The sequence below is a fragment of the Trifolium pratense genome, linkage group LG1, assembly GCF_020283565.1.
Source record: "Trifolium pratense cultivar HEN17-A07 linkage group LG1, ARS_RC_1.1, whole genome shotgun sequence".
NCBI lineage: Eukaryota > Viridiplantae > Streptophyta > Magnoliopsida > Fabales > Fabaceae > Trifolium > Trifolium pratense.
The window spans coordinates 48,996,172-49,023,020 of NC_060059.1; the positions used below are offsets into that span (position 1 = coordinate 48,996,172).

Consider the following 26,849-nt stretch of genomic DNA (forward strand, 5'->3'; position numbering starts at 1 on the left):
ACATTATAAATATTTATGTTTGTTATATGTACCGTCCAATTTTAATTCAACGATTAATATTTACTACAGCGTGTAACTGCGTGATAATATTGTTACTTCCGTGAATGGGAAAGAGGATGGTGACAGAGGTAAAAGAATTAACTAAACCTGTTAATTAAGGGAAGAATGTTTTTCAAGGAAACACTATTAGAAGCATATGTTTGTTACTTAAATGCATGGTTGCACAATAAATTTTTTTTTTCTCAGAAAATTAGAAGGTCAAGTTATGGTAACATAGATTGCATGTGGGACATTGTCCGGCAAAAGAAAATTTAAATCACCGATTAGTCAGTTCAGTGGTAATTAACGTTAAATTTAGTAGGGAGGACCACGGTTCGACCCCCGCAATTACAATCGGGAGGGAGCTGAAACCACAATATCAGAACTGATCCCCGAACCAGATTAAACGGGTGGAGAAAACAAAAAAAATTAATCTACTAATATGATAATATGATTTACTATCAAATTTATTAATTTGTCCTTTTATAAATGTGCTATTTCAAGCCTTCTACCATTCTATGTAATTTTAGAACTAGTAATAGAAAGAATACACAATTTAAGCAATGTAGATAGGAATAAAAACAAAACAAGAATTATACCTGTAAAAATAGAAACAAAATAGGAATAGAAAACTTTGTATAATAATATAATAAAATAAATTACTACCAAATTTATTAATTTGTCTTTATAAATTTTAATAATATTTTAAATCTTCTCTTTAATTTAACTCTAATTAGAATATATGCATAAAAATATAAACAAAGGAATAGAAAGAATACGTAATTTAAGCTTTATAGGAAAAAGAAAAAATAGGAATAGAAAGAACACGTAATTTAAGCAATGTAAATATATAGGAACATAAACAAAATAAGAATACCCATAAAAATAGTAAGAAAATAGGAATAGAAAGTTTTATTTTATATAATAAGGGTCATGATCAAATGATATTAAGGTGTCAAACATAAAAATATGATACCTCATAATTTTTTATCGGATAATTGTCTTATAAAATTAACCGTTTGATTGAACTATATTATAACATTGATCATTTCTATAAAATATGACATTAATCGGATATGATTTGATATTTCAATGAGATGCATAAAAAATTAACTCATTATTTGAATGTTCGTAAGACATTAATTTTGATGTATCCCATATGACGTATCAAATTATTTTCGATTAATGTTATATTTTATATATATGATCTATGTTATAGTATCTTTCAATCCAACGGTCAATTTTGTAATACGATTATGTAATAAAGAATTATCAAAGGTGTCATATAAAAAGTTTGACACCTTGGTGAGGCTCTAGCGATTTTACACTGTAGCAATCCCTAATTAATTGGGGTTGCAATTTCTGATTTTCTATCCTCACCGGTTCTCCGCCTGCAACTTTTGATTGTATGTCAAGCGTATTTATTTTTTCTACTTTTGCAGTTCCGACTCATTGTAACTTTCAGAGCGACGACATGTTGCGTTTCTTGTGTGTCTTCTGTCATCGCATAAATCGCCACCACACATAGCAACTCACGCAGGTTATGGTTGGGTTTTGTGGTTTTGTTTTACTACTATGTGCTTCTTCAGTTAGAGTATTGTTCTTTGATTTTTTTTTTCGGTTCACTTAAATAGTGTCTCGATGATACTCGTTAGTATGATCTTTAATTTAATGCTAATTTCCTTACTCATATATGTGTTATGAAAATTATTAATGAACCGTATCCATGAACTTAATTTAAATGATAGGACATCACATTAGAGTCCAATGGATTTTACCGACTAAAATACTTGACAAAAAAAATTATTAATTAATGAACTAAAAGAATTCCAAAAACAAATTTGCCCCCTAGATTCAGGATACTGAATTCTTTACATTTAACTAACTATATGGTTATTTCAACTCCTTTTTCCGGGCTTCAGCCTTTTTTATCCCAAAACAAAAAATATGAAAAAGAATGAACAGTCTTAAGAAAGAAAAAAAAGTACAAAGTCCTAAAAACAATCTTCTAATCACATAGTCATGTAGACTGTTAAGTTTGAATCCATATACAACAGGACCATAAAAAATAACCTTTTATTATTTAATTTCCTTTTATTATTTTCTTTTGAACAACTAGACATTAGTTTTTCTAATGTAACAAATCATGCTGTGCATAATGAATATTATATCACAAAGATCTTCTAGGAGTTGGGAACAAAAGTGCCAACATATCCCAATGCCAGGATGAAGAAAGCAACCGCTTGCATGAATAGGAATATGAAGAAGTAATTTTTCCCATACATAAAATCATAGCAGCCACAAAATATGAGATAGAATCCAACAACAAGTTCCGTCACGTGAATCCTAGTTATTTAACACAAACACAACAAGGTAAGTACTTAAATATAACTAAGAAAAAATATATTAAATGCTATATTAAGTACTTGAATAATAGTTTATCATTTTATACCTGTTTCCAATGTTAAATCGATACTTTTTGAGTAGTTTACTATCACCAATTTTATCCTTAAGAGCATCACCAAGTTTTTCAGTGACAATCCATTCATTCACTCTACTAGTCTCTAGTAAACCTATAATTGTTGCCTTTGTTCGATGTAGAGACATAGTATTTTCAAAAAGAACCCAAAAGACAATTAAATGGAATGACCTGAAAAATGATTACAAAAAATTGAGTAACATTGTCAAGGTTCATTAATGTAATCATTGAGGGACGGACCCAAGGAGGGGCAAGCAGAGGCTCCAACACCAAAATTTAATAGGACTAAACATAAAAACTCGTTATTTTATAAGGACAAAAAATATATTTAACTCTATTATTTATTAATTAAAAAAAGAAATCGGCCCCCCGTATGATTGATTTCTAGATCCGTCCCTGATAATCAAACTCTATGATCATTTGGTTTATTTTTTATCAAAAGGATAATTTAGTTTCTTAAAATGAAATAATGTTATTTATGTAATAAACTATGTAACTATTACATACAAAAAAATTTGTGATTAATTTATGTGTTCATATGCATCCAATCAAATCGTACAATAACAGCAATTTAATATATTTTTTTCTAAAATATCTTATCAACTCTTTAATTATATGATAAAATTTAATTGAATGCATGCGTAATTATTTTACACTAATAATGTATACTAATTAAAAAATCCACGTTTATTTACAAAATATAATTTATCTAATATTTAACTCAATTCATTTTTTTATAATATTCTCTCTATAGAGGGATGATAATATTTAACTCAAGAGGAGAACTTTTAGTAGTCTGAGAGACTTAGAGAAACTCAACTCAAGTGGTAGATTTTTGTCTGATCTTGAGGAATCCAGAAAAGATTATTCATTTGGTACTTAAGTTGAATTGAGATTCAATGTTAGTGTAAAGGAGTTAGACTTCCATAACATAACAAACCAATGTTTGAAATCCATATTTATTATAGGACACACCTCAAATAGAATTACCTCTAGCGGTGTGGGAACCTATGGGAAACTAAAAGAAAAATTTCTCACCAAATAGATAATTGTGAGAAACTTATATATCAAAGTGACACAAAAAATGAAATTGATGAATAAATCTCAAAAAAAGAAAAAATGGAACTGGGTAGGGATAGCCCATCTGTGACATATCCCATAGTAGTTGGTCCAAATCCAAACATAATATAATATACAACCCAATGACAAGCGAATTAAGTCGAAATTTTCTCATCCCACCCACTCACTTTCTCCCTTACCCTCCTAGCAATTCGGAAAACGATTTCCGAATTTTTTATAGTGTAAATTTTACACTATAAAAACAGTTTTTTTAAAATATAATTGGGTTTGCGACTTTAATCAATTCTAAGACAAAAATCCAAACATTACTAATTTGTCATTGAAATATGTTTGACCAACCAAAACATAATTTTGAAATGTGCGACCGTGGAACCAAACATATGTTGAGGCTGTTGGAGAACAAGCACACACTTTGTGTTATTGAAGAAGAGGAAGGAGATTTAGGAGAAAGAAAAGAGATTTTATTGATTAGTGAATATTGTGGAAGTTTACAAGAAGTGATTCTACACTTTATTCTAACTCCTACTTATAGAAAACAAAGATAGTTGGTTAACTTGATAGACAAGTAACCAACTAACCAACTACTAACTAACAAGTTAGTTACAACCAACTAACTTGAAATGAAACTAACTTCTAAACTAGGTTTGAACAATTACAAAACAACATGCTCCCTTAATTTTCAAACCTATACAACAAGTTCAACCTCATGATCTAAGTTGGAACACACCAAGTGAATTCCTTAAGTTCAAAAATCTGTCAACCTTCAAACTCTTAGTCATAATGTCTGCAACCTGTGAACCAGTAGCACAATGAATTACTTCTAAGCTACCTTGATTCACCTGCTCCCTCAAGAAATGAAATCTGGCTTCTATATGTTTGCTTCTTCCATGCAGCACTGGATTTTTAGCTAAGTTTATTGCAGATTGATTGTCAATTTGCAGTGTAATTGGCTTCTTCACATCGATCTTCAATTCCTTAAGCACTGAGTTAATCCATAGGGCTTGACATGCTGCATAAGAACCAGCAATATATTCTGCTTCACACGAGGAAAGTGCAACTACTGGTTGCTTCCTTGAACACCAAGCAACTGAAGCATTCAAATACTTGAAGAAGTAGCCAGTGGTACTCCTTCTATCCACTTTATCACCACACCAATCAGCATCTGAATAGCAAATTATTTCTGATTTTGCATTCACTGCTGACTTTGGAAAGAGAATTCCAAAATCTAGTGTGCCAGCTATGTACCTCAATATTCTCATAGCAGCTTTCATATGAGATTGTCTAGGATCCTCCATAAATATGCTAATCAAGCCAACTGCAAAGCATATGTCTGGCCTGCTATTGCACAGATATCTTAATGACCCAACAATCTGTTTGAACATTGTAGGATCCACTGCATCTTCACTTTCATTCTTTTCTAGCTTAAGATTTGTCTCCATTGGAGTTATAGCATAGGTACAATCAGACATATTGAATCTCTTCAAAAGCTCACCAGCATACTTCCTTTGATGTAGCATTAATCCTTTTGAAGTTTTCAAAAATTCCATACCTAAGAAGTAAGAAATTTCTCCCAAATCTGTCATTTCAAATTCAGTCATCATGACAGTTTTGAACTTCTCAATCTTAGTTATGTCACTCCCAGTTACCAAGAGATCATCAACATACAAACATATAAGAATGATGCTTGAAGTTGACTTTTGTACATAAACTCCATATTCTGACTTGCATTTGCTGAAACCTTGTTTCACAAGGAATCCATCAATCCTTTTGTTCCAGGCTCTTGGAGCTTGCTTCAAGCCATATAGGGCTTTCTTCAACCTGTATACCATGTTTTCTTTACCTTTTATCACAAAACCAGGAGGTTGAGTTACAAAAACTACTTCTTCTAATGGTCCATTTAGAAAAGCAGATTTGACATCTAGATGGTACATAGGCCAATCTCTTGCATTTGCTATAGCTACTACCAGCCTTACAGTCTCAATTCTAGCAACAGGTGAGTAAACCTCTGAGTAATCCAGCCCTTCTCTTTGCAGAAAACCTCTTGCAACCAATCTTGCTTTGTGCTTTGCTATGGAACCATCTGGGTTGAGCTTCAATTTGAACACCCATTTTACTGCTATTGCTTTCTTGTCTGATGGTAACTTGACTATCTCCCATGTATGATTCTTCTCAATGGCACATAGTTCTTCCTCCATAGCTTGCTTCCATTTCATGTTATTCAGAGCTTCAATATGATTAACAGGTTCTGCTCCTGCTAGCAGTGCAAAGTGTACTAGATCACCATCTTCATTTACCTCATTATCATTTACCACATCACAATCTTGTAATCTGGCTGTTGTTTTTCTTGCCCTTGATGATCTGGCTCTGGTTCCAACTTCTGATGCTTCAGCATCTACTGTTTCTGAAGCTTCAGCATCTGCTGCTTCAGCATCTGCTGCTTCTGATGCTGCAGCATCTGTCTCAGCATTCTGATCACTATCATTGTCTTCAGTTAAACTCATCAATGGCTTGCTTGTGCTGCTGCTAGATATCCAATCCCAACTCTTTGCTTCATCAACAATGACATCTCTACTGTATATCATTTTCTTTGTTGTTGGATTGTACAGTTTATAAGCTCCAGTTACATGATAGCCTACTAGAATCATTGATTCACTTCTATCATCCAGCTTCTTTCTCTTGGCTTCTGGTACATTCTTGTAGCACAATGCACCAAAAACTCTAAAGTGACTTACACTTGGCTTCTTGCCACTCCATACTTCTTCTGGTACTTTGTCTTTGAGTTTCTTTGTAGGGCATCTGTTTAACACATACACTGCAGTACTTACAGCTTCACCCCATAATGACTTAGGCAGATTTCTATGCTTCACCATGCATCTAGCCATGTCAAGTATTGTTCTGTTCCTTCTCTCAGCCAAACCATTGTGTTGAGGTGTGTATGGAGCTGTGACTTCATGTTCAATGCCATTTTCTTCACAAAATGACTCAAACCTCCTTGAAGTATACTCACCTCCTCCATCAGTTCTGAGAATTTTAATTCTCTTGCTGCATTGATTCTCTACCAAAGCCTTGAATCTTTTGAACACATCAAATGCTTCATCTTTTGACTGTATCAAGTAAACCCACATTTTTCTGCTAAATTCATCCACAAATGTTATGAAGTACCTGTTTCCACCAAGTGATTTCACATCAAATGGTCCACACACATCTGAGTGTACAACTTCCAAAACATTTGCAGATCTTAATGGTAAAGATTTTTTGAAAATGTTCCTGGTTTGCTTGCCTGCTAAGCAACCCTCACATATCTTATCTTGCATTTGAATATTGGGCAGTCCTGCTACCATTTCCTTGCTTGCTAACTGGTTCAGATATTTAAAATTCAAATGGCCAAATCTCAAGTGCCACAGCCAATTTTGTTTATCTTCTGACACAGCTTTCATGCATTCTACTGTAGCATTGTTGATCACAGTTTTGAAAGTTCTATTCTTAGCCAAAGGTGACCTCAATACTAACATGTTTGCAGGAACATAGAGTTCAAAGTATTCATTCTTTATACTAACTGAGAAGCCTTTCTCTATTAATTGACCAACACTAAGCAAGTTACAATCCATACCTGGTACAAACAAGATATTTTCAATTATGGCAGAACTACCATTCTTTCTTTTGATTACCATGTTCCCAGTGCCTTCTGCTTGTATGGACCTACCATCTGCTAGTTTCACTTTGCTTTTCTTTGTGTCATCAAATTTGATCAGCCAGTTTTTATGACCAGTCATGTGATTGGAACACCCTGTGTCCAAGTACCATGCTCCACTAGCAATTTTATCTTCTGACATAGCAGCCATGAAGGTTACAGCACCTTTACCTTCAACTGAGTTTTCTTCCACCAAGTTTGCTTCATCATCACTGTCTTTTGCCTTCTTTGATCTGCATTCAGATGCATAATGACCCCACTTCTGGCAATTGTAACATTGAATGTGACTTTTATCCTTTTTCTTTGGATTTGAATTTGATGTTCCTCCTCCTTTCTTGAAGGATTCAGATTTTTCATCAAATTTCTGCTGGTTTTGTGAAGCATTCTTGGACTTATTCTTTCCTTTGTAGCCATCATTCTTCTTGAATGTTTGAGCTTTCAAGGCTTCCACGGATTCTTGTACACCCTTTCTCTCATTAATCATCAATTCATGTGCTTCTAAAGAACCAACCAAATCTTCCAATTTCATGTCTGCTACTTTACCAGCTTCTTGGATAGCAACAATAACATGATCAAAATTAGGGGTTAAGGTTCTCATTACCTTTTCAACAATCATCTTCTCAGAGATTTCTTCACCACAACTCTTCATGGTGTGAATCAGTGCTTGAACCTTTGATGCATAAGATCCAATCGATTCATTGTTGTCCATTTGCAGTAATTCATACTGCCTCCTCAGTGATTGTAGTTTCACAGCTTTCACCTTTTCTCCACCATCATAATACTTCACCAAGATATCCCATGCTTCTTTGGATGTTTCAGCATGAGAGATCTTATCAAAATTTGCTGAATTTAGTGCAGCCTGAATTGCATACATTGCCTTGCAATCTTTCTTCTTCAAATCTTTGTGATTGTTTCTTGCCTCTGCAGTTGCATTTGCAGGTAATGCTGCAACACCATTAATCACCACATCTAGTGTATCTTGAAATCCAAACAAAGATTTCATTTGCTTGTTCCATCGTTCCCAATTCTTTCCATCAAGAATTGGAAGATTATTGGGTAAACCACCATTGCCGCTTGCCATTGCCTCTGAATGTTGACAATCTTACCCAAGAACCTGAATCTTGTGATGCTACACAATGAACCAAAAGGCTCTAGATACCAATTTGTTGGAGAACAAGCACACACTTTGTGTTATTGAAGAAGAGGAAGGAGATTTAGGAGAAAGAAAAGAGATTTTATTGATTAGTGAATATTGTGGAAGTTTACAAGAAGTGATTCTACACTTTATTCTAACTCCTACTTATAGAAAACAAAGATAGTTGGTTAACTTGATAGACAAGTAACCAACTAACCAACTACTAACTAAAAGTTAGTTACAACCAACTAACTTGAAATGAAACTAACTTCTAAACTAGGTTTGAACAATTACAAAACAACAAAGGCAAATAAAAGAAAGAAAAAATAACATAAATATTGACCTTGGAGTTCCAACGGCTTTTAAAAGTGTGACGATGCAAGGGATATAAACACAAATCCATTTAGGGATCACAACCTCAGGCACCATAACAGTTGCGGGCAACACAATGCAATAGAACACAAATGTGTTTATGTGGACCACAATCTTCCGAACAAAGAAAAAACTGTAAACAATATGTAACTTTGTCCACAAAGACACTTTCTGCAGTATGAAGATTAAACAAACACATAAATATATTTAAATTATAAATTAAATTATTATGAGCCAATGTATTCATCAATGGATCAACCAATTACCTTGTTTGTGAAAATCTCCATAACCACTTTCCTGAAAAGATTGGCTGGCTCGCATGACCATCTGTGTTGTTGGTACCTATAGGCTTTTAAAGTACTTGGCAATTCGCTTTTAACCTATATAGTTTGAAACAAATATTGTAATGTAACACTCCTAACACACATTAAATTTTGGTAACATGTAAAAAAATGACTGTTTTCAGATTGGATTAAGAAAATGAAACCTCTAGATTAGCGAGGTATAAGAATTTCCATCCTTTAAGACTAGCACGTATGGCCAAATCCATATCTTCAACTGTAGTCCTATCTTTCCACCCACCAGCTTCATTCAACGCTGAAATTCTCCACACACCCGCAGTCCCTGTGTTAAGATTATGTTGATGGTATTACATTGAATTTTTTTCTAATATTTATACAGAAAACATTGATAATCATGTCAAAATACAAAGATTACGGATCTATATCAATTGAGAAAAACAAAACATCATCAACAATTATGTGAAGTGCGGGGTGTTGGCGTGTTGTGTTTTCGAGTTGCAGGCCCTTATATCGTGGTCGCTTCTTCAGTTTTGGTTTCTTCGATTTTCTCCGCTGCTGGTTCTGTTTTTCTGTTTTGCATGGCGTTGCTCTGGTGTTGGGCTTGTAATGTGAGGGTTGCTCTCACTTATAAACACATATTCAAGCAATCTCATACTTAAACAAAAAGAATTTTTCATTAAACATAAAGAATAAATTTTTAATCCATGAACAAAATCGTAACCAAACAACCTATCGGGTTTCAAGTTTAAAAGAAAACAATTATAATTGTTTGTACTACTTCCACTATTATTTTTGAGAAGGAAAATGGATGAAAGTGGTTTAAGCATGTGGTGAGATTACCATTGAAGCCAAAGAAGGCATAAGTGGAAGATCCAACTTCTTGTTCCACCTTAAAATGGTAATCAAGTGACATTTGTTGCATCCTCGTCATCAAACATTCATTCGCATTTACTAAAAATAAAGAAAAAAGAAAAGCACACATTGTGTGCAAGATTGTTAGAATCAATTTTTACATCAACTTAATTTATTTAAATGGAATCGAAATGTAAATTTAACCCTTAAACTCGTAGACGTCATACTAAAGATAATATTTAAATTTATATTTGATATACACTTATCAATGATTTTCAATTTTATAACCACATAATAAAAGCCAACTACATTTTTTTTATCACAGTAATTAGCAAATATTGTATTTTGAAGCTTCAATAAAATCATAAAAAAGTTACCAAATTTCCAGCGACCCTGAACGAGACCAATTTCAGGATTATTGATAAGTTCTTAGTCTTTATAAATGTTGGGTTTTTGTATATTGGCTACATTTTGCAAAAACATATTTTAGCCAAGTGTTGAGACAAATGTGCTGATCCCAAGTGTTGTGACAAATGTTGGGACACTTTGGAACAACACCTGACTCTGTATCGTGCGCGCCAGCTAGCGGGTTTAAATTTCTACTCAATCTTTTGAAGATCTGTTTGAAGAATTGTTTCAAGGTTTCTTACAGAGGAAGGCGCACGTGTTTAATGTGTTTCATGAGGCAGCCAAACCCTAGTTTTATTTTCCAAAGGAATTATATTTTTGGAAAATATATTTTTGCGTTTCAAAAATATAACTATTATTTTCAAAAATATATCACAGCTGCCGCAATTCTAGAAGCCCTAATTTTGTCTTGAAGCCCAAGTCATTCTACTACTATAAATACGAAGGCAAGCATATGGTTTCAAGCATCTAAAATCGAGTCTTACAAAGCGTGTGTTTTAGGGATTTTAGAGTGTTAATTGTGAGCCTTTCTTGTGTCTCATTGATGCAAGCTTAGGACCTGAGTTTATTGAGTTGTAAGTGTGAACTTCTCCTAAGCTTTGAAGTACGGAGATTGTTCTATTGTGTTGTGTGGTTTACTCGCAAGCTTTTAAGCAAGAGTGAATCCTAGTTTCTTAGGAGTGTGTCTCCACCTGTTGTGATTGTGGAATTGAATAGCAGCGCTGTCTGTGTTGCTAAGGTGGGAATTGGGACGGGGTCTCATATCTAGGAGTTCCTAGGTAGAAGGGTCATTGGGTAGTGATTAAGTGAGAAGTTGTAAACGGGTGAGTTTAGCTTCGAAGTAATACTGCTGATAGTGGACTTCATTCCTGGATTGGTATCCCCAGAGTAGGCTTTAGGCTGAACTGGGTTAACAACTCTCGTGTGTTATTTACTTTACTGTTTGTATTGTTTTATGTTATTTGCTCTGTTTATAGACAAGTGTTGGCGCACCAGTAACAACATCTGTCTACAACAGACAAGTGTTGCTACACCTTGAGCAACACCTGTCCACTGTGTGCCAGGAATTTCAATTGGCATCAGAGCAGGCACCCTGTTCTGAATTTTAGGGTGAGCTCCAGGGAAATCGTTTCTGGCAAGGATGGACAAAGAAGGAGGTTTTGTTACCAGACCACCTCTTTTGGTTGGCGCTTCAAACTATGACTATTGGAAGTCCCGCATGATGGCCTTCCTAAAACAAATTGATAGCAAGACATGGAAGGCAATTCTGAGAGGATGGACTCCACCTGTGAAGATGGACAAAGATGGTAAACCAACTCCTGAGTTGAAATCTGCTGAAGAATGGTCCAAAGAAGAAGATGAGCTTGCTCTTGCAAACTCAAAAGCATTATATGCACTTTATAATGGTGTTGACAAGCACATATTCAGACTCATCAAAAAGTGTGTCTGTGCTAAGGAAGCTTGGACAATTCTTGAGACTGTTCATGAAGGTACCTCTAAAGTGAAGCTGTCTAAACTACAACTCCTAACAACTAAGTTTGAGAATCTTAGAATGAATGATGATGAAACCATTCAGGATTTTCACATGACCATACTTGATTTTGACAATCAATTTGATGCCTTGGGTGAAAAGATACCTGAAGAAAAGCTGGTAAGAAAAATGCTCAGGTCTCTACCTAAGAAGTTTGACATGAAAGTCACAGCTATAGAAGAAGCAAAGGATATCACAGATATGAAGCTAGATGAACTGGTTGGTTCACTACAAACCTATGAGGTACCTACAAATGAAAAGATGGATAAGAAAAACAAAAGTATTGCGTTTGTTTCAAATGCTGAGGAAGAAGATCAACTGAGTGACACAGAGTCTGAACAAAGCATCTCTGATGCAATGGTTCTTTTGGGAAAACAATTTAATAAGGTGCTAAAGAGAATGGACAAACGCTCTAAGACAGGTGCAGCTGACATTGGTCGCAACACTTACAGGAATTTCAGAAAACCTGTAACAGATGAGAAATCAGCTCCAAATAAAGGTGTTCAATGCCATGAATGTGAGGGGTTTGGTCACATTAGAAGTGAATGTGGAACCTTTCTAAAGAAACAAAAGAAGGGGTTAACTGTAACTTGGTCAGATGAAGATTCTGAAGGAGAAGCCGATACTGCAAAAGCTATACATGTATTGACAAGTGTTTGCACATCTGACACTGAATCATGTGAAGAAGAACTAACCTTTGATGAACTTGCTGAATCATATAAAAAGCTGTGTCTAAAGAGTGCAGAAGTCTGCAGAGTCTCTGAAGAGCAAAAAGAAACAATCACTAAGTTGCAAACTGAGAGAGCTGCTAATCTGTCAAGAATCTCTGAATTTATTACTAAATGGGAAGATAGTTTAAAGATCATTGAAGAACAGAAGGCAACTATCATTAACTTAGAAGCTGACAAGATCAAACAACTGACTGAGATAGCCCATCTAAATGAAGAGGTAACTGAATTAAACTCTCATCTTGAGAATTTAAAGAAGCATGTTCTTAGGCTATTCAAAGGAAGTGATCTAGATGAAATCCTGGAAACTTTGCCTGCTCCTAGTAGATCCAAAACAGGCATTGGGTATGAATACAAAAATGTTAATAGGATTATGGATTACAACAAAGAAGGGAAATATATGTCTGAGATAAGTAAACAACCGTCTCCAAAAATGCATGACAGGATGTCGTCACACCTGTCTCCTAGACAGCAGAGACAAGTGTTGCCACATGTGGCACCACATCAGCAAAGATGGCAGAGACCTAGGTTTATACCTAGACCAAGAAGCAGGTACCACTCATGGAGATGTCATCACTGTGGAAGAAAGGGGCACATAAGGCCTTACTGCTACAAATTGTATGGGTATCCAAGTGAAATTCCACAAGAGTCTGATCCATCCATTACTAAAACAAGGATGGAATGGAAGCAAAAAGATGATACAATCAATACCAAGGAGTATACAGCTGAAAGCAGTGGGAAAAGTCTGATTGCCCATACGTCACTCAGAGCCTCATCAAAAGAAGACTGGTACTTTGATAGTGGTTGTTCCAGACACATGACTGGTGTTGAAAATTATTTGAAAGAGGTAAAATCCTATGTGATATTTTAGTGTGTATTTTGTATTTAAAATTGTTAATGCATTTGATAATTGAATTTATGCCACTTCAAAACGCTAGAAATCTAAGGTTTTTAAAATATAATTGGGTTTGCGACTTTAATCAATTCTAAAACAAAAATCCAAACATTACTAATTTGTCATTGAAATATGTTTGACCAACCAAAACATAATTTTGAAATGTGCGACCGTGGAACCAAACATATGTTGAGGCAAAAAAAAGAAAGGAAAAATAACATAAATATTGACCTTGGAGTTCCAACGGCTTTTAAAAGTGTGACGATGCAAGGGATATAAACACAAATCCATTTAGGGATCACAACCTCAGGCACCATAACAGTTGCGGGCAACACAATGCAATAGAACACAAATGTGTTTATGTGGACCACAATCTTCCGAACAAAGAAAAAACTGTAAACAATATGTAACTTTGTCCACAAAGACACTTTCTGCAGTATGAAGATTAAACAAACACATAAATATATTTAAATTATAAATTAAATTATTATGAGCCAATGTATTCATCAATGGATCAACCAATTACCTTGTTTGTGAAAATCTCCATAACCACTTTCCTGAAAAGATTGGCTGGCCCGCATGACCATCTGTGTTGTTGGTACCTATAAGCCTTTAAAGTACTTGGCAATTCGCTTTTAACCTATATAATTTGAAACAAATATTGTAATGTAACACTCGTAACACACATTAAATTTTGATAACATGTAAAAAAATGACTGTTTGAGATTGGATTAAGAAAATGAAACCTGTAGATTAGCAAGATATAAGAATTTCCATCCTTTGAGACTAGCACGTACGGCCAAATCCATATCTTCAACTGTAGTCCTATCTTTCCACCCACCAGCTTCATTCAACGCTGAAATTCTCCACACACCCGCAGTCCCTGTGTTAAGATTATGTTGATGGTATTACATTGAATTTTTTCTAATATTTATACAGAAAACATTGATGATCATGTCAAAATACAAAGATTACGGATCTATATCAATTGAGAAAAGCAAAACATCATCAACAATTATGTGAAGTGCGGGGTGTTGGCGTGTTGTGTTTTCGAGTTGCAGGCCCTTATATCGTGATCGCTTCTTCAGTTTTGGTTTCTTCGATTTTCTCCGCTGCTGGTTCTGTTTTTCTGTTTTGCATGGCGTTGCTCTGGTGTTGGGCTTGTAATGTGAGGGTTGCTCTCACTTATAAACACATATTCAAGCAATCTCATACTTAAACAAAAAGAATTTTTCATTAAACATAAAGAATAAATTTTTAATCCATGAACAAAATCGTAACCAAACAACCTATAGGGTTTCAAGTTTAAAAGAAAACAATTATAATTGTTTGTACTACTTCCACTATTATTTTTGAGAAGGAAAATGGATGAAAGTGGTTTAAGCATGTGGTGAGATTACCATTGAAGCCAAAGAAGGCATAAGTGGAAGATCCAACTTCTTGTTCCACCTTAAAATGGTAATCAAGTGACATTTGTTGCATCCTCGTCATCAAACATTCATTCGCATTCACTAAAAATAAAGAAAAAAAGAAAAGCACACATTATGTGCAAGATTGTTAGAATCAATTTTTACATCAACTTAATTTATTTAAATGGAATCGAAATGTAAATTTAACCCTTAAACTCGTAGTCGTCATACTAAAGATAATATTTAAATTTATATTTGATATACACTTATCAATGATTTTCAATTTTATAACCACATAATAAAAGCCAACCACATTTTTTTTTTTATCACAGTAATTAGCAAATATTGTATTTTGAAGCTTCAATAAAATCATAAAAAAGTTACCAAATTTCCAGCGACCCTGAACGAGACCAATTTCAGGATTATTGATAAGAAAAGGGATGGTTTGACAGAGAAAATCAGGTTCAGGTTGAAAATCAGCGTCAAAGATAACAACATAATCACATTGCATGACATAGCTATGCTTCATTCCCTCTTTTAAAGCTCCTGCTTTGTACCCATTTCTGTTGTCCCTAACTTCATACTTTATATTAATACCTTTGCTTTCCCATATATGGCATTCCACCTGCACCAACTCCTGCAATTTGTTTTTTTGTTGAATAAGTTCTTAGTCTTTGTAAATATTTCAAACTTTATTTTTGGTTATTTTTAAAAATTTCCCAAATATTTTTTATCACTGACTTTTGATTTCTGTTTTTAAGTCAAATCATGTGTATCTTATTTGAGGACCAAAACTTGTTGACATCTTTCTGAGAGATTAAAAATGAAATTAGGGACATTTATAGGAACAAAAACACTGCTTTTTTGTTCACTTGCAAGAATCACCTTTAATACAAACATGCACACAATGAGAAGAATCTTTCACCATGTACGAACTTATTTTTACCATTTGATCAATAAACCTCAATACCATTGGAACAATATATGTCTAACCCTCTCCAGACCTGAGATCCGTATGATAGGTGTGTAGAGTCATGAATTATGGACTACAGGTTCCACCCTGGATTTGGATTCATTGCTATTAAATAACGACGCAATATCAGACTGTAATCAATCATTTTCGTTGATTTAAGATCGGACGATTCAGATTTTAAATACAGTTTGATAAAGTAAAACAATCTAAGTCGTTGATCAGAGATTGAACATCCCAGTCAGTTACAACACCATATTGTAACTATGGGAAATCCAACTTCGGTATCACCCTCTTCCTTTACAACGGGGTACAACCACCAATGATCCATAATCAACAAGTCACAACAAACCTATCATTCAAATTTCAGGTTTGAGGAAGAGGATCAATGACACATTAATCTAATTTGATACAATGGTGAGAATTATTTAATGGTCAAAATAAGTTTTTACATCCTAAAAGAGTTGTCACACTTACACACCATGTACTTGGCTTGACCAAAATCTAATCCCATCATTAATCCTATATATCATTGACAAATTAATCCCAAAAAGTAAGCCGTGTGAATACATTAAGATATATAATGGTAAAAATATGTTAATTACAAATTTAGACACGCATTTATTAATTTTAACGATGAAATTCTAACCACTAGATTACCTGAATTGCTTGGTCAGTTGAGTCATCAAGAATTTGTATGATGATTCTATCAGAAGGCCAAGAGAGTCCACATGCAGCACCAATGGATAGCTTATAAACCTGCATTTAGAATTAGAACCATATATATGTCAAATTCAAAGAGAGAAAGTTCTGCTTTTCAAAGCTCTAATATATTAAAATTGAAAAATGAACAACATTCACCTCTCTTTCATTGTACATTGGAATTTGGACAAGAACCATTGGATAATTAGAGTTACCCAATTCAACATCATCATCCTTAATAGTCTCCCATTTATAACGTTTCTCTGGTTTTCTACCACACAACTTCACAAAACTAATCACAATTGCCATATAAACTTTTTCAACAAAATCCATCAATAACATGCATATGCACAAAAACACTGCAATTTTCAGTATTGGTACAACCAAAGCTTCTCTCATATGCTTCCAAACAAACTCAATTTGCATACCAACTCCTCCAATTACTACTTGAAATGCCTCCATTTTTCAAAAGAAGTGTTTTTCTTATCAACACAAATCGGAAGAGTGGTTGTTATAAGAAACACTAAGTAGAATTGTAGAAGCATATATATAAGGGGCTATGTGCACATTAAATATTATTTGTTACTTACACTACATGTGGTTTTTCAACCAAACAAACAAAAGTTGTTACTTGTTACTTACACTACATGTGAGTTTAAAAAGACTTCTTTTTTTATCACCACAAACGGGACAGAGGATGCTGGCAGAGGTAGAAGAATCAAATAAACATGTTAAGGGAAGAGTGTTGTTGAAGGTAACCTTTGTAGAAGATATAAGAAGGGACTATATATATGTGCAAATAAATATATTTTTTACTATTAAATGCATGGTTGCACATTAAATTTTTCTTTTTACTCACAAAATTAGTGGGTCAACTTATGGTAAGATAGAATGCATGTGGGACTAAACAAATTTGCTACATTATGTAAAAAAGAAAAAAACAAATTTGCTACATTAGACGTTTAAAATATCAGTAGTGGTTCGATTTAGATTCGACTCTATTGAGATTTATATTTAGTACTTTTTACTATAAAATAAAAAATAAAATATGAATATTTTTAGATCATTTAATCAAGATCAAATGATTTACGGATGTCCCTAATAAGTGTTGTAATAAGTGTGAGTTGAGTCCCACGTTTAGAAAAGTGAAGATTGAACATTTATAAGTGAGATGACCCATAAACCTAACACCTTAAAGTTTTGAGTTAAAGTGTGATGTTCAGCTTACTTGTAGAGTTGTTCTTAAAACCACCGTCGATGATCCCTAGTTGCCCCATCGTGACCCAATAGTGATATCAGAGCCTAGTTCGACGAATGGTTCGACCGTCTCCTTGTATCGAAAGTCTTCCCGATAAAGGTGGTCAGACGGCGTGTCCCAGCCCGTTGTGTGCGGCCAACGGCGGTGCAAGTGTATGTGGCTTAAAAAGCTTCCGCTTGAAGGGAAGGATGATGAATAACAACTTGTAGAGTTGTTCTTAAATCAATGTGGATGATCCCCTACTACCCCTCATTACTCAACAATATTTGTTATTTTAACAACTATAGCAAATTCCATTTCGTACATTGTCATTGGTGCACAATAACAAGTAATAATGTTTTTTCTCATGGCAATATATTTTATTGTTTAGGAGAAATACTTGTTTTTTCTTACTTGTTTTTTTAGTCCAAGTAGCAACGTGTTTTGCTGCTATGACTTTTTATATTACGCAATGTTCTTCGCTTCTTCCTCATGTCAATATATTTTATTGTTTAGGAGGAATAACTACACTTGGTTTTCTTGAAGGGAAGGATGATGAATAACAACTTGTAGAGTTGTTCTTAAATCAATGTGGATGATCCCCTACTACCCCTCATTACTCAACAATATTTGTTATTTTAACAACTATAGCAAATTCCATTTCGTACATTGTCATTGGTGCACAATAACAAGTAATAATGTTTTTTCTCATGGCAATATATTTTATTGTTTAGGAGAAATACTTGTTTTTTCTTACTTGTTTTTTTAGTCCAAGTAGCAACGTGTTTTGCTGCTATGACTTTTTATATTACGCAATGTTCTTCGCTTCTTCCTCATGTCAATATATTTTATTGTTTAGGAGGAATAACTACACTTGGTTTTCTTCCGACGGTTTTGCCATGACATTTTAAGGTAAGATATTCTGAAATTTAGGCACAATTAATTACAAAAAGCAAATGCGTATATTCTTCGATCCATGCTTTTTGTTTGCACGTGGGAGGTTGTCCGGCCACAATGAAATTTGCCACATGCAAATTTTTCAACGGTTACAAACTTACTAGACCCTTACCCGTGCGATGCACGGGTGTGATGCAATTATTTTTATTTTACAATTGCATAAAACTGAAACATTACATATTATCAAAATAATAATAATAATAAAATAGAGAATCCGAAATTCAAAAGATTTATTTTCTAAGGAGAAGTGGTGTGGCATTGTAAGTGAGTGGTTAAATGAAGAAATATTATTGGTTTAAGGATTATGGTTTACTTTACATGAGTAACAAAATAACTATCTAAAATTTATATATACAGGAGTAATATGATATATCTCCGCAAAACATATAAATCTATTTCAAAACACACAAAGGATTGGATGAAAAGATATGTGACAAAATCTAAGTCACACAATTGGCATATAAATAGTGACAGAATTAGAAAAACTCAAATAAAACAAATAAAATTAAAAGGTACATACCTTTTAAAAATATTCCAAAGGGACATATGTGAAGAGCATCAACCTCACAGTTCAGTTCGTTTGAGTAAGAGATGATGACCCAAAGCCTAAAATAAAAAATTATAAAAATAAGTATATCAATAAAATAAATGAATAAATAAAAAAGTAAAGGAAAGTAAAACAACTATTACATAATTCAATTAAAAATAAAGTATATATTATTTAATTTGTATCATAATAGAATATAAATACACATATACAGTAACAATTAACTAAACCTATAAATGATGTGCAACACAAAAGTTGAATGTATGATCTGCAACAAACAAAAAATGTCAAATTCTCTTAATTTTATTTGTTAAGCAAAAAGTTAATTTTTGCAAAAAATAAAATAACTACAACAAATCATGGTTTTAGAAAATAACATAAGTATTTATACCTGATGCACAAAAGATGAAGAGGCAAGATAATGGAAAGAGAAATTGCACATTATAAGATATGAAAAAATATATTCTCACATTCAACCGGAAAAACAAATGGTAATCTTAGTAAGCACATGATTGAGCACCAGGGGATGAAAATATTTGTTTCTAACATTCGTAATGGTTAGTTAGGAAAATATGAATAGGATACAAATTAAAATAGTTGTAAGCTATATATTAAAATATTGGTAGAAAAGTCCAAGGGATGAAAATTGAATTGTGACTTAAGAGATGAAAAATATATTACCGAGAGTTACAAAGTTAATTAGTGTGTATTTTTGTATTCTCCTTATTATAATATAGTAAGCAAAAATTATTATATTCACCAAAAAAAGTAAAGGTTATATTCACCAAAAAAAGTAAAGGCTAATTAAGTAAAAGCTTGAGTGAGTGTATACTAAAAAACCATAAGTATATAAATGTAGAATATGAAAAGTATAGAGATGACAATAATAATAATAATATAGATGATGTGGCTAAATGAAACAATTTGATTGGTCTAAGTGGATTAGGGTTAGGAGAACTATTTAGGAATTATATATATAGATATATGCATATAAAATAGGCTAAATTATACCGTAGTTTTTACTCTCTAATTTTTACAAATTTATAATTTTCATTCCCTAACTTTTAGTGCATTTTATTAAAGGTTATCCCGTTGATTTTGACCAAGTCAACACATATAAGAATAGTAACTCACATGTTACGCCAACATTTCAGGTGAGTCACTAATGACAATCAATTATATGATATTTTTAGTAGTAATTTAGGGTAGTTTTAATAGCAATTGAAGCCCAAAAACAAGCAAATACTTGGAAAAGTGAAGTTACTTGGCCCAGAAGCAAGAAAGTGAAAAAAAACAAAAAATGGCAAAAATGTAATAAACAATGCACACATTGTACCTACGATGAGATCCAGCGTGGCGCGATGAGAAGGCGGTTTAAATTGAAGAAAATCCGCAACAAATCTTTCCATCGTACCACGATGACATACCAACGTGGCACGATGAAGGCGGTTGAAGAAAAACATAAAATCCTGATCAAATCTTCCATCGTACCACGAGATGATCCATCGTGGCCACGATGAGGCAAAATTACACGCCATCGTGGCCACAATGGATACGATAGGTGCGTAGAAAAAGCTCAAATCCAGCTGAAAAACTATAAATAGAGTTCTCCTCCTTCACAATTATTCATTCAGAAATATTGAGACATATTCAATATTCACTCTAGAGTTAGGATAACTCTAAGGAGGAGGCAAGGAGGGAAAAGGAACTCCAAGGCCAATAAGGTTCTTTTCTTTTATTATCTTTGTAATTTATTTTTCCTAGGTTAGGTCGAGTAGATGAGCTCCCTTATGAATGCTTGAGACATGTAGCCCTGGTTCGATAAAGTTTATGCTCAATTGTTATTACGTTATTTTCTATATTTGTATTAGCTTTAATTATTCATTCTTAATATTGATCACGTTAAGTGAATGAACCTAGAGGAAATTAGTTGATCCCGTGACAACAAAATTAATAGGCCAGACTAAAAAGACATTTCATCCTACCAATATGAGATCATTAAATTCAGTATCTGACGGTATGGGGGCAGGATTAAGAATCGCACGTGTTAAATTCTGCAATGATATTAGAAAATCGAGTTAGGGTAGAGAACTTGTTAAATTCTGAACTTCTAAAGGTTAGGACGCACTCTTTAGAGGCCGAACCTGTTAAAGGTAATGATACGAAATCACGAAGGCTAAACCTATCCACGCTTAATTGGTTCGACCTATGTCAGATTGCAATAGAAATAAGTATAGTAATACTAGGCTTATTTTAATAGAAATTAATTCGGTAGCTTATAATTGAAAATGAGGTATAGTATAACGCCACTTACCGAGCAGGAGTAAGGGAGGGATTCGAAACACTTAACCACCTCGTGCATCTACTCGCATAACCCTTTTTATTTATTGCTCTTTACTTTCTTGTCCTTTACTTTATTGTCATTTTCTTTTATGCAAATCTCTCTCAAACAATCAAAGTGAATGCAAAACACTTTTACTTTCTAAATTCCTAAGCAAAACTAGTAATTTTGGCGCAATCCCTGTGAAGAACGATAACTTATCACTTTATTACTTGGTTGCGATTCTGTGCACTTGCAGAGCCACCATCAGTCACCTTGTGTTGACTTGCTGACATAACATATGAGTTAATGTCTCGTGTACGGTTATTTGGTCAAAATCGAGATGAGCCAACCTTTGATAAAAGAGGATAAAATTAGGAGGCAACAATATTATTATGAAAATCTATTATTACTAATATATTAAAATCGATAACCACCAAAGTTACTAATTTATCCTTATTACTTTTAACAACGTTGCAAGTTTTATATACTTCATTGTAATTTCACTAAAAAAAAATATAAAAAAATATAGAAAGATAATAATGTTAAATATAGAGACAAAACAGATTATAGATAAAAACAAAAATAGAACAATCTATACATAAAAATAGGGGAAAAAACAATAAAAAATTATATAAAGTTTAGTCAATAAAAAAATTATAGAAAAAACCACATAAAAATAGAAAAATAGAAATAAAAATATAATACTATATAAAAAAAGAAACATAAACAATATTTTTCATAAAAAAAAAAAGAAACATAAACAATTTTTTATTTTACATAACCCAAACATAAACAATATTACTACAAAGTTTACTAAATTATCCTAAATATTCCTATTAAAATTTCTAATTTTTTTATTAAAAATATACACGGGGTCATTTGATGAAAGTCAATTATATGATGTTTTTTGTAGTAATTTAGGGTTGTTTTAATAGCAATTGAAGCCCAGAAGCAAGCAAATACCTGAAAAGTGAAGTTATTTGGCCCAGAAGCAAGAAAAGTGGAAAAAACATAAAAAAAAGAACAAAAACGTAATAAACAGCGCGATCCATAGTCCCAACGATGAGATTCAGCGTGGCGCGATGAGAAGGCGGTTTAAATTGAAAAAAATCTGCAACAAATCTTTACCATCATACCACGATGACTTGTCATCGTGGCACGATGAAAGACGGTTGAAGAAAGCAGAAAATCTGGAGAAGATCTTCCATCGTACCACGATATGATCCATCGTGGCCACGATGAGGTAAAATTACACGCTATCGTGGCCACGATGGGTGCGATGGACGCGTAGAAAAAGCCCAAACTCGGCTGAAAAACTATAAATATAGTTCTCCTCTTTCACAATTATTCATTCAGAAATATTGAGACATATTCAATTCACTCTAGAGTTAGGAGAACTCTAAGGAGGAGGAAAGGAGGGCCAAGGAACTCCAAGGCCAATAAGGTTTTTTTCTTTTATTATTTTTGTAATTTATTTTTCCTAGGTTAGGTCGAGTAGATGAGCTCCCTTATGAATGCTTGAGACATGTAGCCTTGGTTCGATAAAGTTTATGCTCAATTGTTATTACGTTATTTTCTATATTTGTCTTAGCTTTAATTATTCATTCTTAATATTGATCACATTAAGTGATTGAACCTAGAGGAAATTAGCTGATCCCGTGACAACAGAATTAATATGCCAGACTAAAAAGACATTTCATCCTACCAACATAAGATCATTGATGATAAATTTCGCAAGTGCACGAAAATCACGTAGTAATAAAATATCGATCCACAGGGATTGTGTGATCAAACTAGTCGAATCGTGTTCATAGACATTATACAGAAAATACACATAAATTGGGGGTATGTTGAGTAATGAATTGCTAGAAAATGTGCTTTGATAATATGGAAAAGCGAGGTAGAATCATCGGAATCATCTAGTCTATAGCTAACCGCATGCAACCTACAATGTAGAAGAACTACTCAAGTGTTCACAACTAGATCGACAAATTAGTGAATCGCAATCTCTTGTCAAAATCCACTCTATTCGTTGTTGATACTCCCCCGATCTCTCGGGCGGAAGCTACCTACAACGAATGATATTAACGCGCGTCAATCGTTCGCTACACTCTATGCCTCAATCTCTCGACCGGAGACACTCGAGTGCTCAATGCAATTCAGTTCAGAAATTAAATCAATACTCTCGCACGTGACTTAACTCGAAATCATTATAACACTAATGAAGGATTATAAAGCATTAAAAACAGACTTGCATTGGATGAACACTATAAAGAGAGTAAATTCTTACAACATTTGTAGATTACATTCAGCTGAACTACATCCTAAACTATCCTAGATTCTACCTCCAAAGGAGCTTAGCTCCTCATCGTGCTTCGTTCGCTTCCTCGCTTCACCGCCATGGCTTGTGGATCCATGCTCTCGATGTGCTTGGAGCTATCCTCTGGAGTCTTGAATCGCGATCTTGAAGTTCCAAAACCCAGAATGTAGATCAATTTTGCAGAATTTTCCAACCCGAAAACAGAATTATGCAGAAAATATATATACAGAAGGCAACCACGCCGCGCGCCAGATCTACCACGCCGCGCGTGGTTGCAAATCCATCAACTACGCCGCGCGTAGTAACAGAATCACGCGGCGCGTGATCAAGTCAGAGAGCAATCTTCATCTTCATCAAGGCTTCACGCCGCGCGTGGTAAGGCCTCACGCGGCGCGTGATCAGGGTCCCAATCTTGGCTCTCTGTGAGCTCCATCACGCGGCGCGTGATGGGCTACGCCCCCAGCGTAGTGAAAATCCTTCAAATCCTGCAGTTTTTCCTGTTTTCTTGCAAAACAAGTAATCAAGCTAATGGTTAGATTTCTCTTATATTTATTGCTAAAAACCTACTAAAATGTATCTAATGTTGCTAAAATAGGCATGGATTAGAGAGTGTGACGATTTGTCATCACAACCCCAAACTTAAACCTTTCCTTGTCCTCAAGGAAACAACTTTTACCTCAAGCTTTCGTGTCAAGACCTTGGCATTTTCCTTAAAATCACTCGAATCATACATACGTGAGACTCACCTGATGATCAATGATCCACCTGCAAACAATGCTCAATTGCACAACCGTTACCGCAAGACATTTTCAAGTAGTTCACACTTTTCGACCAAAGCTCTATGATTTCATCACACTACTCACATGCACTCTTCAGTTTGGGTAATTCACTCAAATCAACACATCAATGCAAGTCAACAATAATTTTGCAAGTAGTCTAAGAATTCATTCGGTTCACTTTGTGCACACACATTAGAGGTCTTTTAGGGTTATAACGTGGCTTGGTTAAGGTGGATGGTGACATTTTGGGATAAGTAGTAGAAAAACTTGGAGTTAGATCCCCCTATGGTCAAAAATTTCATAAACCACCTTTTTCCTTTGAACTATAATGGACTAGAGAACTTTTTTCAATCATCAAACAAAGTTTTGCAATTCTTAGAACTCAAGGCTATCACTTCTTTTCTCAATTTTTTTATTTTTCACGTTCATTCATCTCTTTTTTCACTTTTGTTTTTTTCTTTGCCTTGCAAAATTTGAAATTTTTCTCAATTTTTCAAATCAAAACTTTTTGTAAGTTCTCTAGTACCCTCACCCCAAACTTTATTTGTTGCTAATTCCAAAGAGCAACCCAAAACTTAGTAGTGAGCAATGCGCATCAACCACTAATTAGGTGCCTAACCTCCAAGAAAGTCATTCCTTTTTTTCATCAAAAATTTCTTAAGGTTTTGCAAAAAATAACATTTTCTTTCAGCTCAAATTGGTTAAGCAAAGGATAATTATAAGTAAGGGTGGATAGAAAGGCTCAAAGGTACCAAGGAACATGCCTCGTGTGTGCTACAAAAGTACCAATCAAATAAAAAGACGACAAGCAAAATCGAGAGACAATACATGAGCGGATATCACACATAGAAAGAATGAGAGTGTTTGGCTCAATACCTCACGGTTGGGTCGAATCAAAGAACCGGTCAAAAAGTGTGCGTTCCCTTCCTTTGCCTCTTGATCACATGAGTGCAACAAGCTATTGCACTGCAAGTTTCACAAATCACACACGGAGAAAATCAAGTAATTGATACTCAAGTAACTAGAAGGAACATGCCAAAATATTGAAACAAACTCTAAAGGTAAAAACCATTCCACAATTAAACAAAAGAAGATTCAATTTCAGAGTACACCATTAAAATATCCAGCCAATATCCAAGCAACATCAGAATATTATTACAAACCAAGCAAATAAAAGACAAAAAGTAAAGATAGAGATAGAGTAATAGAATAGTAGCAGCAGCAGCAGCAGAAGAACAGCATCACCAACAATGTCAAACCGCGTCATCCGGCTGGCCAGTGAAGTAGTTTGTGAACGGGCTATTCAAATTCAAATTTAGCCCATCCACATCCAGCATTTCCCTCTCCATCGCAGCAGCTTCATCCTGCTCAACCCGGCGTCGCCTTTCGATCTCCGCCAACTCAGAAGCTCTCAAACCAGAATTGTATGCTTGTCTGGCTTGAAATGAGTTCAGCTCCCTCGCCTGATGCGCCTCCCAATCAGTATCAACGGGATACAAAGTCCCAAAAGTAGGAGGAGGGAAAGTAGACCGATAAGTCATCGCCTCGGTGTACATGGAAGAGGCGGTATCAAAGTAGAGATTCGGCAATCCGGAATATTGAGAAATTTCCATTTGATGCAACATCGACGCAAGCTGATTCATATCATGAGAGTAACGAGGAGGGTCTTGAGCTGGTATATCGTGAGACTCATACGCCGGATCCCCCTGTTGATCCGGATGGTTACCCTCTTCAAACCGATTAATCTCTTCTTCCTCTCTCAAAGCCTCCTCCCTTGCAGCATTCCCCTCACCTCGGGGCACAATAGGTCCTCTCTCAAACTTTTTGATGAAGTATGATAAAGACAATGGACGGACGGGATGAAGATCACCTTCTTGCACATTCATGGGAACATTATTCGCCCTACACAAAGCAGCGATGAGATTGCAATGTCCCAAAGTAAAAGTCGGATTCGGATGATTGGCTATCTCATGAAGATCTTTTTGTAACCAATATCCCAGATTAATATACTTCCCTTCAACCAACAACCGGACCGCGTGAGCATTATCCAGCTGAATCTCGGAATTGTTGCCAACAACCCTCACATTTTTCAA

At 34.4% G+C, this 26,849-nt stretch overlaps 2 protein-coding genes across 2 annotated transcripts in view; both read right to left on the reverse strand.

Moving 5' to 3' along the window:
- Positions 1-2,024: 2,024 nt before the first annotated feature.
- LOC123904271 (glucomannan 4-beta-mannosyltransferase 9-like) overlaps positions 2,025-26,849 on the reverse strand; it is a 92,590-nt gene continuing 67,765 nt past the window's right edge. Inside the window, exon 9 of the mRNA XM_045953961.1 lies at positions 2,025-2,385. Within this exon, the coding sequence (XP_045809917.1) occupies positions 2,223-2,385 (163 nt within the window). The 3' untranslated portion in view covers positions 2,025-2,222. The remainder of the gene's footprint in view (positions 2,386-26,849) is intronic.
- LOC123910511 (glucomannan 4-beta-mannosyltransferase 9-like) lies at positions 13,635-17,488 on the reverse strand. Its single transcript, XM_045961642.1, has 7 exons — positions 16,753-17,488; positions 16,552-16,650; positions 15,306-15,558; positions 14,913-15,023; positions 14,259-14,395; positions 14,039-14,152; positions 13,635-13,943 (listed from the first exon to the last, which is right to left on the reverse strand). Exons 1-7 carry the CDS (start codon positions 17,053-17,055, stop codon positions 13,635-13,637), a joined length of 1,326 nt encoding a protein of 441 aa, XP_045817598.1. The 5' UTR covers positions 17,056-17,488.